The 14444-nt window shown below is 37.4% G+C and overlaps 1 protein-coding gene across 1 annotated transcript in view; it reads right to left on the minus strand.

Annotated features, from left to right (window-relative positions):
• Positions 1-530: 530 nt before the first annotated feature.
• Positions 531-14444, minus strand: part of LOC311194088 (neuroserpin) — a 48747-nt gene continuing 34833 nt past the window's right edge. The window contains exons 6-9 of the mRNA XM_084267105.1: positions 10557-10654; positions 5070-5156; positions 3729-3818; positions 531-2053 (exon numbers count right to left, since the gene is read on the minus strand). Coding sequence (XP_084123231.1) covers positions 1977-2053; positions 3729-3818; positions 5070-5156; positions 10557-10654 — 352 coding nt within the window. The 3' untranslated portion in view covers positions 531-1976. The remainder of the gene's footprint in view (positions 2054-3728; positions 3819-5069; positions 5157-10556; positions 10655-14444) is intronic.

Genomic DNA, 14444 nt, shown 5'->3' on the forward strand with positions numbered 1-14444 from the left:
GGAAAACTTCTCCATAGTCTGAAAATAAACATGATTAAGGGTTGTCATCTGCTTTCTCATGCTTTTCCGTATCAGACTAAAAGCCTCAAAAATAGCCTGAAAAAAATGTAGTATCTTAAAAATCAGGCTGCCATAAGGCTAAATCTACAAGAGGTCCTTAGCAGACATTAGGCAATGCTTATTTAGATATGAAAAACCAGCCCTTGTGTAACTCCTTGACAAAGGAGCTGGTTTTACCCTCAGTGAGACTAGTGCTAAATCTTGGTAAAATTAGCTCTTACTCCTTCTTAGAGAACTCTTTTTTTTAATTTTTTTTTCCCCTCTCCCAAACATAACACTTTTAGCTATACAGAACTAGAATTGGGGTTTTTTTTTTGTCAAAATTTGCACAGAAAAACTGTCTCACCAAGTCCAGACTGTAATACACTATGGGTAATAAACAACAGCAATACACTGAGGAGCCCCATTTGTCTTCTGTACAACAGAACTAAACAATTCAAGGAGGCAGGGCTAGGAATGTGTTCAATGTCCTTTCTCTGAGGGAGCACAACCAGCCTCCACAGAGAACATCCATCACTATGCAGTTGGACCTGCATGATTTGCACCAACAGTATAATAAAAGTGTACAATGTGTCAAATTTTGGAAGCTTTCCTTGCATGAATAACTTTTTGATCAATGCTGTTTTGAAGTGAATGTATGCCAGAGAAACCTATAACTAAAGTTCAGCCAATACCATTTGTTCCTGTAGAATTCAAAAGACAACTCACACAGACTGAAAAGAAACCCATTTATTATCCAAAAGTTTGTATTTATGATCTGTTTCAAAGGAGCTCCTCCCTTCTTTTCTCCTATTCTCCATCACATTTTTTAATAACTTCTGTTCTTTTTATATTTTGCACAACGAGGGAGGAAATAATTACATGCCTCTCTCGTGACAATTGGTACTTCTCCTCCTCTTGCAAATGGAAACAGCAACTAATTCCCCTGCTAATATTTACTTGTGGTATGTGTCATTCCCCACTCTGACAGTTTATTCTCAATAAAAAGACAGGGAATAAAAAGGATTATGTTATTCCATTATTTATTTATGAATAGAGCATTTTTAGACTCTTAAAATTAAGGTTTTGTTGAATTTTTTTGTTTGTTGCATTTTTGGGGTCTTTTGTTTTTTTCTTTTTCTTCGAGAAAAATCCTTTTAGATCCTTGAAGTGAGATACTGCAAAGTTTAGGTTAAATTAGAATATCTACTTCGAGGGAGGAAAATATGTCCACACAAATGACATTACTATTCTACTATGTTACTTCAGTCACATACATAGCTATTCTACACTGACTAGTCTCAAATATTCATGCGATCAGATTTTATTGGCATCCACAGCTACGGAAGATGAATTGCAGTCACATGCAGGAGCATTCATAAAAGCCACATTTCAGATTCACACGTGGGAGGGTTCACACAAAGTCTACCACAGTTACCGTATAGAATAAAATCAACTAGGCTTAATTTGTTCCATTAAGTTCGATGAGACAGCGTAACGCAGCCTGTTTACTGCTTTTACAGGAAAAGAAAGAGATCACATTTTCCAGATGTAGCTCTTCAACTCTAAATTATCATCAAGGTTTGCCATTTGCATTGTTCTGAACTGCACACATTCCTGTCTCATTGATCAAGGCAGTCTTTGGACTGTAAAAAAAATTACGAGTAATGGACTTGCAGGTTTTTTTTCTTTACAATTCACTTGAACAAGAAACAGTTGTTGACATGTACACAATTTTATTTTAAGGACACAGCAATCACAATGACAGAAACAGAACCATTACTTTAATACTGTAAGCTTTCCTCTGGAAACTGGCTTGCACACAGTTAGATCTGAAAGCATTTTAAACAATACCTTGGGGGAAAACACAGCAAACCTTAAATATATTAATTTCAAACTTTATGTGCTTATCTCCTCTTTTTGGTAGCTGGTGGCAGTTAAAGCTCTTCAAAGTCATGGCCACTTGTATTCATTGCTTCAGGGTGCATTACCCTTCCCATGAATAACACGGTACCTGTGGAAAAAGTGGAAAGGGAGGAAGGGAAGGAGAGTTGTCAGAACCAAAATGAAAAGGTGAGGTTATAAGATGACTAAGTTGTAGAGCATGCAGTGCATGATTTTCATAGGAATATCTCAGAGAATTTGGTAGCCTTGAAACGCAAGGAATCAACAGCTCTAGAGAAGAGGATTTCTTTGTATTCAGAACTGATACAAGAGTAGTGAAACCCTCTGCATTTCAGTGCCCTTCAGCTTATTCTCAAGGGTTACCTGAAAGCTCACCAGAAATCAACACAAAGGCGCACTTTCACCTCAATGGTTCTGATGAAGGCCCATGAAGTACTGCCACTGATGTCAGTGGTTATGACAGCACTGGTTTCTAGGCTGCAGGGCTCCAAGGTTGGCAGCTAATCTTAACTGAAGCATGTACACCTCAGAGTAACCCTCATGGTTACTTCTGACCCTCAAATGCCTGAGCTGTGGGACAATGTTCCTCACAGAAGTGAGCCCCAGAAACCACAACATTCATCAGTTAAGGGTTATTAATACACAGATATTTTGAGTTCACAGATTTACACAGTACAGCATACAACCCACAAGGAATTCTCTATATGATTACTGCTCCCCTATGCTATTTAATCACCATTTACATCTTTCCTATTTTATACATTTTAATCTAGCCTGTTTAAGCACAGTAATCTATCAGGAGCACTTAGGGTAGTCTTGAGAATAAGGGTAACCATAACAGACTTCTAATCTTAGATTCTAGATTAATAGCAAACTTTCAGGCTTTAACTATAGTTGTTGGCAATTCCTCTTTCTACATGCAACAAAAAGCCTGTGTAACACTAAGAACTGCCTGAAGGCTACCAAGCTCTACTCTTTTTGGGGATATTTTTGTATATTGAGTAAGGAAAAAGGCAGATACCATCCTCCAGGCCCATTTTTGCCAAATTATCTATCTACAACAGCAAGGATACTCAGTTTTTCTCAATTCCCCTTGCCACCAATACTTGGTATCATGCCTTGCACACAAGTGACCCTACCTAGTTAGATTGTCAGTACTAAATGGTTTAATAAAGTGATACCTATGATAGGGACCTCAAATAAAGAAAAACCAACCAACTTTCAAACTGAATCCAACAGTTTACCTGAGAACACACAAGACACCACAATATACAGACCCCATATGTTTTTGTCACTCATTCACATCCACGTCATTAAGACAGATAACAATTATGAAACTAAGGAACTACTTAATCATTCCCCATTTTGCTAGAGTGCTGTTCTCATCCCCTGCCTGCCACAGAACACTTCAAACGCACAACAGGATTATTCATAGCTGTAATATCTGTCCATTATGCAAATCATTTGGTACCGGGAATGTATCTCACTGGTCATAGTACAGCCAAGATTTTCCAGAATACAATGATAATGGATATTCAGGGTAGTAACACTATGTTCTCTGAAGAAAACTGGTGATTTTTTTTTTCTTCCCTAGGGTTTTTAATCATTCAATTGAGAATATTTTTCAGGATTACATCACATTTTGTGTCTGTCTTCAAAAAACATTACGGTATTTTAAGGAAAATTCATAATACAAGGCTAGTAGGTTGACCAAATATGCAATTTGCTTCTGTATACTTAATGATATACTGTCAAAGATGTGGAAGAGTCTGCAATGCTCTCACCTGTTCTTCTGTTTCTGACCAAAAAGAAAAAGGGATGATCAACTATAACTTGAGGATACAGCACTGCCATTCTGCTAATGGCAATCATTCCTAAAGGAAAAAGGACATAGGCAACTTGTTAAACATCACTGCACATTCTCCTCTTCATGGTAAATACTTGTGAAGCTCATGGGCAGAATGAAGTCCCACACTCTCAGCACTAAGCTTCACCAAGAAATAGCATGAAAATTCTAACTGAAAATGACAGAGTAATTGCATGCCTATTTATGCTTTGAGAATGATTAACAATGGAGAGTGGCACAATTTCCAGGGCTGAGGGAGCAGCTTATAAATCTTAAGATCCAGAATCTTAAGAGGAGTTATGACACCCGCTCACTTGTAGAAAGAAAATGCATTACGTTAGACAGCACTGCTGACCTGTTTTAAACAGCTCCAATCCTGCAGTTGATAGTAAAAGGTAACCCTTAATAACTGTGGAATATGCAACAACTAAATGGGCAGATCTTGTAGCTTTTAGCTGGAGTCTTTAAATAATGCAGAGGTTGAAAGTAAAATTAACTGGGAATCAGGCAGAATTTGGTCCTTTGTTATTTTTCTTGGAGAAGCATGAATTTCTCCCAGTGATTCATTTACTTTTATTAACTGTGCAGTGAAAATGTAAAGACTCATGCACGCCAGCAATTTCTGTCCATATTTATTTTACAATTCAACCCAGTTGCTGATATTTACCACTAAGGAAGTAATTCTTCCTTGCCTTGGTACAGGCATAGGCAATTAGAAATCACCTAATGATACATAATGGCAACTAACTTAATTTATTTTCAGGGAAACCATGTGATAAGCAAGTAAACCAACCACCTTGGCCTCCTAGAATTAAGGGACACCAGATGTGGTTTTGTACTTAGCTCCTCCCATCTTACATCTCTGTATACAAGCTTGTTAAAATGCAACTGCAACAGCTCTCAGCTCCTTCTAATTATTCTGTATCAAACACCTCTGACAATCTCAATTACCAGATCAAAAATTACAAATGCTTAAGTTCCATAAAGAAAATATGAATTGCAGTCTGTATCCTCTTGACAATCAGAAGGAAAAGAAGGAAGAAGAGGTTTTCCACAGGATAATAAAAATTCTTTGTGAAACACACCATGTTAAAAATGTTAACAATTTTCATTTCCAGAATTCTCTTCTGAAACATGGTAGAAACACAGTATACTTGCTATGCTGTCTTCAAATTACATGGTATTTAGCTTTGCTGGCTGTAAAGCAAGTCACTTTTAAAAAATTAATTAACACAGAATAACCAGTCATTTGATTTAGTTCTGCTTTTCAGTCAGGTACCTGAGGCAGCAGCAGCTTCTGATCCTTCCTCATTAACTTCTAGAAATGCCTTGTGAAATGCCTTTGAAAGGTAAAGTTCTTTGTTATCTGGAGAGGAAAAGAAGATATACCTCAAGTGGCTCAACAGTAAGATTGAAGTATTGAAGAGAGAGGAAAAAAAAAGAAATCAACAAATTAAACACTGCTGAAACCCCAAACACTCTTATCCACCTTCTGTACCAAGGAGGGAAGAACAAGATCTTTGTGCATAGGAGTTGCATTAAAATACATTGTGCCAATACCTTCAATAGAACAATTTACCTCACTTAAATTCACAATGCCCTCCTACACTATGGATATTAAAATAGCTTGGCACGGGCTAGAGTACCAGTATCCCGGACAGAGTAAAATACAATCCTTGAACACAAGGTTCTAAATGCAACCACCAGCAAGATGGATTATGATATTGTATGGGAAACACTTAAAGAATTTTATTTCTGCATTAGGTGCCATACCGACTTCCTCTGGGAAAATTCGGTATTTCCTTTCTTCTTGTCATTCTATTTAAAAGAAGCTAAAGGCAAACATTTACTGCAAAACCCACCATGTAACTAGGTTTTAGTCTTGTTTGTTTTCCATATTTTGTCTGTATTTTAATTTTGGTCTAAGCCTACTCCTGCTTAAGACAGTGGATGTTTCATTAGTTTTCTTCAGGGGCTAAATGATCAGACCTATCAGAACAGTCAGCATCTTGCAGGAAACAAGACATCTAACACCGTTTAATCTGTTTGACTAAGTTTCATCAGAAACCTAACAAGGATTAGATATACATTTATTGTACCTGCAGAAAATCCACATTAACAACAGAGCACAACCGGCAATTAAGAAAGGAATAAAAGCTTTCTCAACAGGGAGATACACAACCATGAAAATCTAATCTAACCTCCCCTGTGAGAGCGTTATACCACTTTGCGTTTCTGATCCTTCACAAAATGTTCAACACCAAAACTCCAGCTGAAGGCTGACTAAGGAGGGAAAGTTTGGGACTATTCAACTGATTGTTGTCCATTAATTTTGGGTCTCACAACAAGAGCCACTCATTCCAGTACCAATGGAAGCCCAAACCACAAGAGACAGCAATTTGTCTCCCCAGCGTCTCTCTTAACTGCTACATACACTGAGAACTGAGGTAAGCCTCGCAATTCAGCTGCTTAAGTGTCACCAACAAAAGCGTCAAATCATTCCCTTTGGGACTGTCTGTAATAAAATATATACTTGATTTCTATTGCACTAGTTCCAGGCTTTTGTTCCCAGCCTTCAGTGATGTGATCTCGAAAACTCGGATAAAGTTCCTAGCATGTAAGTTTAAAACACCAGACAGGCAGCATCTTGGACACTACAGCTTCCCTCTCCTTAACTGTTAACAGAAAGGCCACCTGAAAAGCGAAGTAGGGTATCATTCCAACACTAATATCACCTTTAAGCCTCAAGCATTACCTGCAAAAAAATAAATCACAAGCTAACTAAATACCACAGTCAAGTGTCTAATAGTCATCTCCTAAAGCTTCCATGCCATTATGGACCTATTAAGACTCAGGCTTTCAAAAAGATGTTTTGGAACACACTTGATGTGGAAGAACATTTACATAGGTGATAATGGACAGGTACCTAAGGCACAAAGGCTGACATATTATGCATGCCAGTAATTCCTGTTGTGTGTGTCTCATTGCATGTGTGCTGCCTTTGTAAACAGGCCGGTTAGCATCTTCCACTAGCCCAGGTTGCCCAAAGTCCCATCCAACCTGGTCTTGAAGACTGCCAGGGAGGGGACATCCAGAGCTTCTCTGAGTACCCTGTGTCAGTTGCTTCAGAACAAGCTATAAGAAGCATTACAGATGAAAACTACAGCACAACTTAAAGAAAAACATCAACTCAGAATGTGCCTTTAGACCCTAAACCAAGTTTCTAACACACAGAATATATAGAATGCCTTTATTCAACTTGGTAGAGAAAGTTGACATTGCTCTGAAGATTGGATTTTTTTTTCCTCTCCAGTCCTACTCACCTCATCACCCCCAGGAATGCCCAGCAAAGATCTCTGTGGTTAAGTGTTCCAGAAGAGAAGTACTCTCTATTTGGCTTCAATTTGTTGGCTTTCATTTAATTGGATATCTTTGTCCTTAGATGGTGAAAAGAGCAATTCCACATCCCAATTTGCTTTCTCTAGACTCCTTTTTGTATTGCCACTATCACATCCTCCTCTCCCTGAATTGATTGACTCTTTTTTTCATATGGAAGCATAATGTTGCCATCAAGTGTTCAGGCATTCTTCTCTTTGCTCTATTTTATGATTGTCAAGTCACTAATTGCAATGCTTCAGTATCATGCACGTCTTGTAATTATTATACTGCTTTCCCTTACGGCTTTCACTGTGGATAAGGTTGGGCTTACCTGAGTATCTACTATCATGTCATTTTTCTCTTGTAGGTTCTTTGAATCTGGATTTTTAGAGGAAGAACCAGCATGATTTGTTTCTTAGCATCTCAGAAAAACCCCATGGAGATTTGGTATCAAAGTTGAAGCTTTCTGCAGGACCCTAGCCCAGATACCCATTGATGTGTAGGAGTAATCTGAGACTTACTTCTAATGTACATGACTCTGTTAGCATCACATTTCATTTGTCATTACACTCCATATGCTTGCAAACTCCTACTCATAGCTACCAACTGGTTGCTCTGCAAGTCTCATTTTAAAAAAAGCATGCAGGTTTGTTTTGTAGATTAGGTTGTCCCAGAGACATTATATCTACCCTCAGTCAAGACTTCAAAGAACTATTTACTGGACTGTTGCCCTTTTAACTATATTGTGAAAGTAAGTCATTAAGATTACTGCTTGCTAAAATGCAGGTCACCTTGAGGTTAAACAAAAGCGGTTGCCATTTAAAGCACAGTGTACAACAATAAGAAATACAATCATTTGAAAGAGAAGGAGAATTTTCGTATTGAAAATATTTCAAAGGTAAGTCATAACTGATGTCAAAATAGTCAAGTAGCAGGTTTATGTGCTGTGTGAATTCTAAAACCCCCAATACCAGAAGTTTCAAAATTATTCATTTTGAACAGCTGATGGGATCAGAGATGCAAGTAAAACATGACAAAGTCTTTTGCTGAGCGTCAGAATACATGCAACTAGACAGCCAAACAGGAATGTCCTCCTACTCACCTGTGTTAACTGACAAAGAACACAAGTTCTGCAAGAGAATAACATTTAAAATGTGCATGCAGATTACTACTTCCTATTTGGTTGCTCACAATCTACACATCCCAGAAGGTAAATCTGACTCATCTATTTCCATTTTTCAGATTGAGTGCAAAAAGCAAAAAATTCCAAATATTGAAAAATAACTCTGTAATCCTGCAATTTGATTTATATCCACTAAGCCCACATGGAAGTTCACTGAACTCAACAATCTGTGCCTGGATCTGATTACAGGATTAGGGCTGTTGTTGAAATCGCAGAAGGCTTTCCTTGACAATCATCCAAAGGCAAGAGCAACAGGAGGGGGGAGAAGAGTATTTTTAAACCCAGCAGAATTTCTGAAAAATCTCCTCAGATTTTCTTTTATGATTTGTATCTTTCTAAATTAAAAGTGTCCAGACAAACATTTTGTTCAAATATCTGTATTTAAGGTTTCATGAAGCGCCAAGTTTTCCAGAGGGTTGACAGAGATGCATGTAAATATGAGGCTTCAGCTTCCCTGCTGCCTTATATACTATCCAGGTATCTGCAAAAGCAAGCTTTCAATGGTTTTCTATTTTTTCCCCTTCCTCCTCATTTTACATTGTGAAAAGTATAAATAGGAAATATATTCTGTATTTCAATTACCTTAAATTAAATCTCCTTACCATCAGTAGCAGGGTTTTCATTAAAGACGTTACTTCAAAAGCATTTTCCTAGTCTTAATTTATTAGTGACCTTTCATCACCTGGTGACACACACTCTTTTCCATGAAAAGCAGAATGTTACAGTAAAACTCGTAAATTCTTCTACAGACTGCTTTACATTATTTAATGAACAAGCTGATCAGCTGGCAGAGTAGTCAATTCAGCCATGCAAAACATGGAATTACTATTTTATACAGTAAAATTGCCAAAAATATAAAACTTTGAATTGGTAAATCATAGGGATTAAAACTCAAACGAAAATCCCAACCTCTCTGTTAACCTCTTGGCTTCAGTAGTCCCTGTTGTATAGGTGAGTTTTACATGAAATGCACCGCCTTTGCCATTCATTCTCCTTACTACTTTTCTATATATAAATGAGAAGTTACTGGAAAGCTTTTTTTGCTTTGGGGTGGCAGAGAAATTGAAGGTGCTTTTCTTCAGAAAAATGATTTTTTAAAAGAAGGATTTAAAAAAAAAAAATTCAAATTCTTTTCACATTAGGTAACTCCAACTTTTCCCACAATTTCACTGGAAAAGCGTAAGTGGCAATACAGTGAAATAAGCTACATGATAGACCATAAATAGTATTTCAAACTCAGCAAGTGTGAAAAGGATATGAAAATCACAAGCATTTCTGCTGTAAATCTTAGAGGAAGGTTCACACTTATTGCCACTATTGTGAACAAGCCACACAGGTGTGACTGCTGCCAGAGGCAGACAAACAAGAACAAGTATTTCCCATCAGCTAAAGATCTATCTGGCTGATTAAGCAGTAACCCACAGAGCAGAAACACATACAGGGAGTGGTATATAACCATAAATTATAAGAACAATGACAACAATCTCCCACTGGCACATGCTTCTAGACAGAGAGCAACTGTGTTTGCCAAAATTCAGGTCTAGACAGACCATGCTTTGTGGCTACTTTTGTTATGCAAAAATGAAACAGGCATAGATGACTCAAGTACCTTTTGTGCCACTTCAATACCTTTTAGGAGGTTATAAAAGCACAAATATCTCATTTCCACCTGAATTTCTAAAAGTATTGGGTATTTCAACTTCTGAAACTGAAGTGTTGACAAGGTATTGAAATACTCAAGCAGCATATGTGACTAAATTGCTTTTATCTCAACTCCATCTTTCCTTGTTGCTTCTATACAGCAGGTATCTGCGGATAAGCAACAGCTTAATGCTCTTAATGCTGTGAACAAATAGCCTCATGTTGCGCAAATCCACTTGCCATCAAGGCACTGAAGCCATGTACTGCTCTAATGTGGCTAAGCCTCTTGCATAGTATTACTTTCTCTACGTTTCTAATGAGATCCATTTCTGAAATATTCAGAGTAAACTTTCTCCGGTCAAAAATCACCCACCCCACACACACACCCTGTGCCAACTGCCCCAACAGCGAGCACACTCTTGCATTATGCAAAAATCCTGAAGGATCAAAAAAGTTGTTTGTGGTATTTTTTCCCCATAAAACGACTCTGACGAGCTTAGCTGTTGTTAGGTGCTTTTAGTACTTCCTCATATACTCTGAGAGACAACAAGAACAACCTCTTACCAGACATTGCAGTGAGGTCAGCACTACTGCTGAACAGCTCTGTAATTCCAAGACCTCTCCAGACATCTTTCAGATCAATTTCCTGTTCTACTGTGAACCTGGAGAATGTAATAGAAAATTACAGAGGCCAGAAACAAGTACTTACTGTTATTAGAAGGTTAAAATTTCTAGGTAATGACAATTGAAGGAAGCACTGAGGTAAATAATGTAAAGGAGATTGGGCACTGGGAATGTAGCATAGTGACACCTTCTACAAAAAAAGCTTACAAACAAATCAGTTGACTTTCACATGTGAATTTCTTTTTCTAATGCAGAAGCAATCAAAAGTAAGCTAATGGAATGTAGTCCCTGACCATAAAACCTCAGTGCGAAATGATGCAGCAGCTAATGTAAATGCTTGCTTTTTATAAAAATGGTTTACTGTAAAACCTGAATTTAATTGTACACGTACTAGAACAGAATATCCAATAAGGCAAAGGACAGCACAAGCTCTATAGACAGCTGTTAGCAAAGAAGAAGCAGTAAAGTAAAAAAGTTATTCCATTTTTATTTATACAGTATAAGCAAAGACCAGTGGATATGAACATGAATATAAAGCATTTCTGACTCAGCTTCTAATTACTCTCGTGGCAAAATTTTAATTGGGTTTTGATTGTGAGTAAAGAACAGGGAAAACAAATAGTTGTTAGCATAAACGCACAGGTGAGTACAACCTGGCAGGATTTCAGGGTTAGCTTGCAAAGCCATGTTCTGAGCCATGTTACTATGCTGGAAGGATAAGTTGAGATTAATCCCAAGGGCAATATTTTGGGCAAAAGCTTGTTCCATTTACAAGGACTCTTTTTCAAACATTAAAAGTGTCATGCCTGGTGACAGTAAGACAAAAAAACCCCCAGACTTGTATGGTCAGAAACAGACTAAACAGCTACAAAAACAAAGAAAAATGTCAGAACAATAAGAATTGCAGCCCCAACCAGAAAATACCAGAATTCTACAAGAGACTAATTAGAAATGTTTCTATGGGTAAATAATGGGTTTTCTGTAGAATAACCAAACAAATTATTAGTGATTTAAATTATGCTGACAGTGACTGGTTATAACTCTACAACACAAAATATATGTAGTCCATAAGGTGGTGTTACAGTTTCTCCAGCAAGCCACTCAGTCAGAAACAATTCTGCAATTACACTGCAGTCCTTAGTGAAGATCTTAGTGGTACTAGAAAAAAATAATGCAACATGTGCTTTTGTGCAGTTTCTTGTAATAATTTTTCTCAGGACTAAACTTCCTCAGCTACCTGAAGGAACACGTTCTTTTCAGTAGAAAGTACAGGCCAGAACTCTGAGCAGAGAACAGCTGATAGAGAGATGTGATGTATGATACCCCGGCACATGCAAGCCTTGGCAGCTTGAAAAGGAATATTCTGGATATCAGAAGACAACTGGAGAAGAGTCAAGTGGATCTTCCTCACATTTACACAGAAAGGTAAATCCATACACAATCTACATTCATAATGAATGTAAGGATACCATTAGCAGCCAAAAATCTACGAAGGAATTGGTATCAGTCACTACCCACAGTAGAATTTTATTCAAGTTAAAGTATGACTTGGAGATAGTTCAGAATCAATAAATCACTGGTGGCACCAGAAGTCCAGATGAATTCCAAGATATGCCTGGAATTAAACCACAAGAACTGATTCTTCTCATTTTGTGGTTTTAGTGGTTCACAAATGAAGCAGAATCTTTCAACAAAGATTTTGAAGTCATATTCTGCATCTGTCAGTGTGGCAGCATCATAAAGGGAAAAAAAAAGGCATTATGTTAATGAATGAGATGTAGGTACACAGGTGAGATGACCTGAAAAGAGTCAATAGAATTGCAGAAAACAGAAGTGTGTCCTATTTGCTTTCTGCTTTCAGTCTCAGAAAGCTGTGGCCACTCATGCTGGTCAAAAAACTACAGGCAGGGAGCTCACAAGACCTTCTGTGCAATTTTCACTTTAAGCTAAGAAACAAATCTTCAAGCTGCTCTTTAGTTCAAACGTCCCACTGGCTTATTGGCTCCAAAATTAGACTAGTTCTACTCTCACTACGCACTTGTAAGCCCAGATCTATTTCAGAGACTTCAGTAAAGTTTAATTAAGACTTGATTCCTGATGCTAGAGTGAACTAGAGTTAAAAGTATGCACCTTCTGTCTCTGTACATTGAAGAAATCCAGAAATGCTTCTTTCTACATTAAAACTATCCTATATCTACATTAAAACTACCTTATAACGTCCTGAAAAACACATCCAATTATACCTACCTTATAAAATGCATTTTAACATTATTTTGCCTTTTCTGCATGTTTGTAAGACTTTCAGAATGGTGCAGTTTTCACTCTGGTGTTTTATTTCATCACAATGAGTATTAACCTTTATCAAGCACTCACAATGATTTTGCCACTAAGTAGCAACATCAAGTTAGCAAAGAATACGAGGATAGGATACTAACAAGAAAAGTTTGCACGAAAAGCAAAATTTGAGGTGACAAATATGAAAAATAATTGTAAAAAAGTAGTTTTTCCAACTGCAGAGAATCTGTAGAAGACATATATGGAAATTAGGTGGGTTTAAGTCTCTGGACCACTAGACAGAAAGCATGCTTATCTGCTAAGGGATGAGTAGAAAGCAGGCATGACAAAGGATGCTTTTAAATACTAATCACAGAAGATGATGTGTTTGGAATGAAACAAACCAAACCCAAATACAAATGCTGAATATGCATCTGAAAAAAGAAAATGCAAACATGTTGGTTGGTTATTTTGCTGAAGAACCGAACAATAGCAGCAGTCAATTACTGCATAGAGGCTATACCCCTGACTGAAACCTCTGGAAAGGCAAATGCTGTACAGGTGGATGACTGAGGGTCTTGACATTATCTGTAAGAGAGAGTTCCTGCTTTTTATGACAAATAAAGTAGACCTAAAATATCACATCAGCTGAATAAATACCAATCTAGCCTTTTATGAAAATAAAACTAATGATTTCCCTTTTCCCCTTTCAGTTTTGTCATCTGGTAAAAACCCACTCTAAACCACTACTCACAATAGCACCTCCCCTCCTTTCTCACATGCTCTGAAGAGCAGCCAGAGTTACAGATAAGCTATTATTAATGATATTTCAAATATTTTAGCTGACATCAAAATTAGCCTCTTTTGAAAAATAATAGGGCTTCTTTACAATTTCAAATATAATTTCAGGCTATTCAAACCAACATAAACATTTGGCATGAGTTATCCTCCAGTCACATTTGGATTTCTTTGTGTGCCTATAGACAGTAATATAGGTATTCCAAATCAAAGCTGACAACCTAGCACACAGAAGCAACATTCAATCTCATTTCCCAAGCCAGGCACTTGCTCAAACTCCAGGCTTTGGAAATGCCAAGCTACATGATACTATCCCTGACACATGGTTATTTGGAGTGTTTGTCATATATAATAAAACAGATGGCCATATTTTTTTTTCCATAGCCTTTTAGGTGCTTCCAAAGCTAAAAATACTATTGGAAATTGATTTCAATACTTCAGTATCAGAAGTCACTGAACAGTTGCAACTGGGAGCATTAAAAAACACAAAGGAAAGTCTGAGAAAGCTCGGACACTGAAGAGAAGATGAGGTGTTTTGAGTCAAGAGACTTTTTTTTTCTGTGCTTAAGCAGTTCTAGAAGGTTCACCAACACACATGTTGATGGATATATGCTTCTGCAGACCTCCTTAGGAAGCACTGAGACAAAATTTATTGATAAGGAATAGTGATTCTGCCTCTCAGCTGTTCGTCAAAGTCAAAAAGTGAAGATAGGACTTAGCTCTTTATTTATCTATCTTTACAATGTTCATTTGTAA

This window comes from Gallinula chloropus (assembly GCF_964237585.1).
Source record: "Gallinula chloropus genome assembly, chromosome: 8".
In the NCBI taxonomy this organism is placed as follows: Eukaryota; Metazoa; Chordata; class Aves; order Gruiformes; family Rallidae; genus Gallinula; species Gallinula chloropus.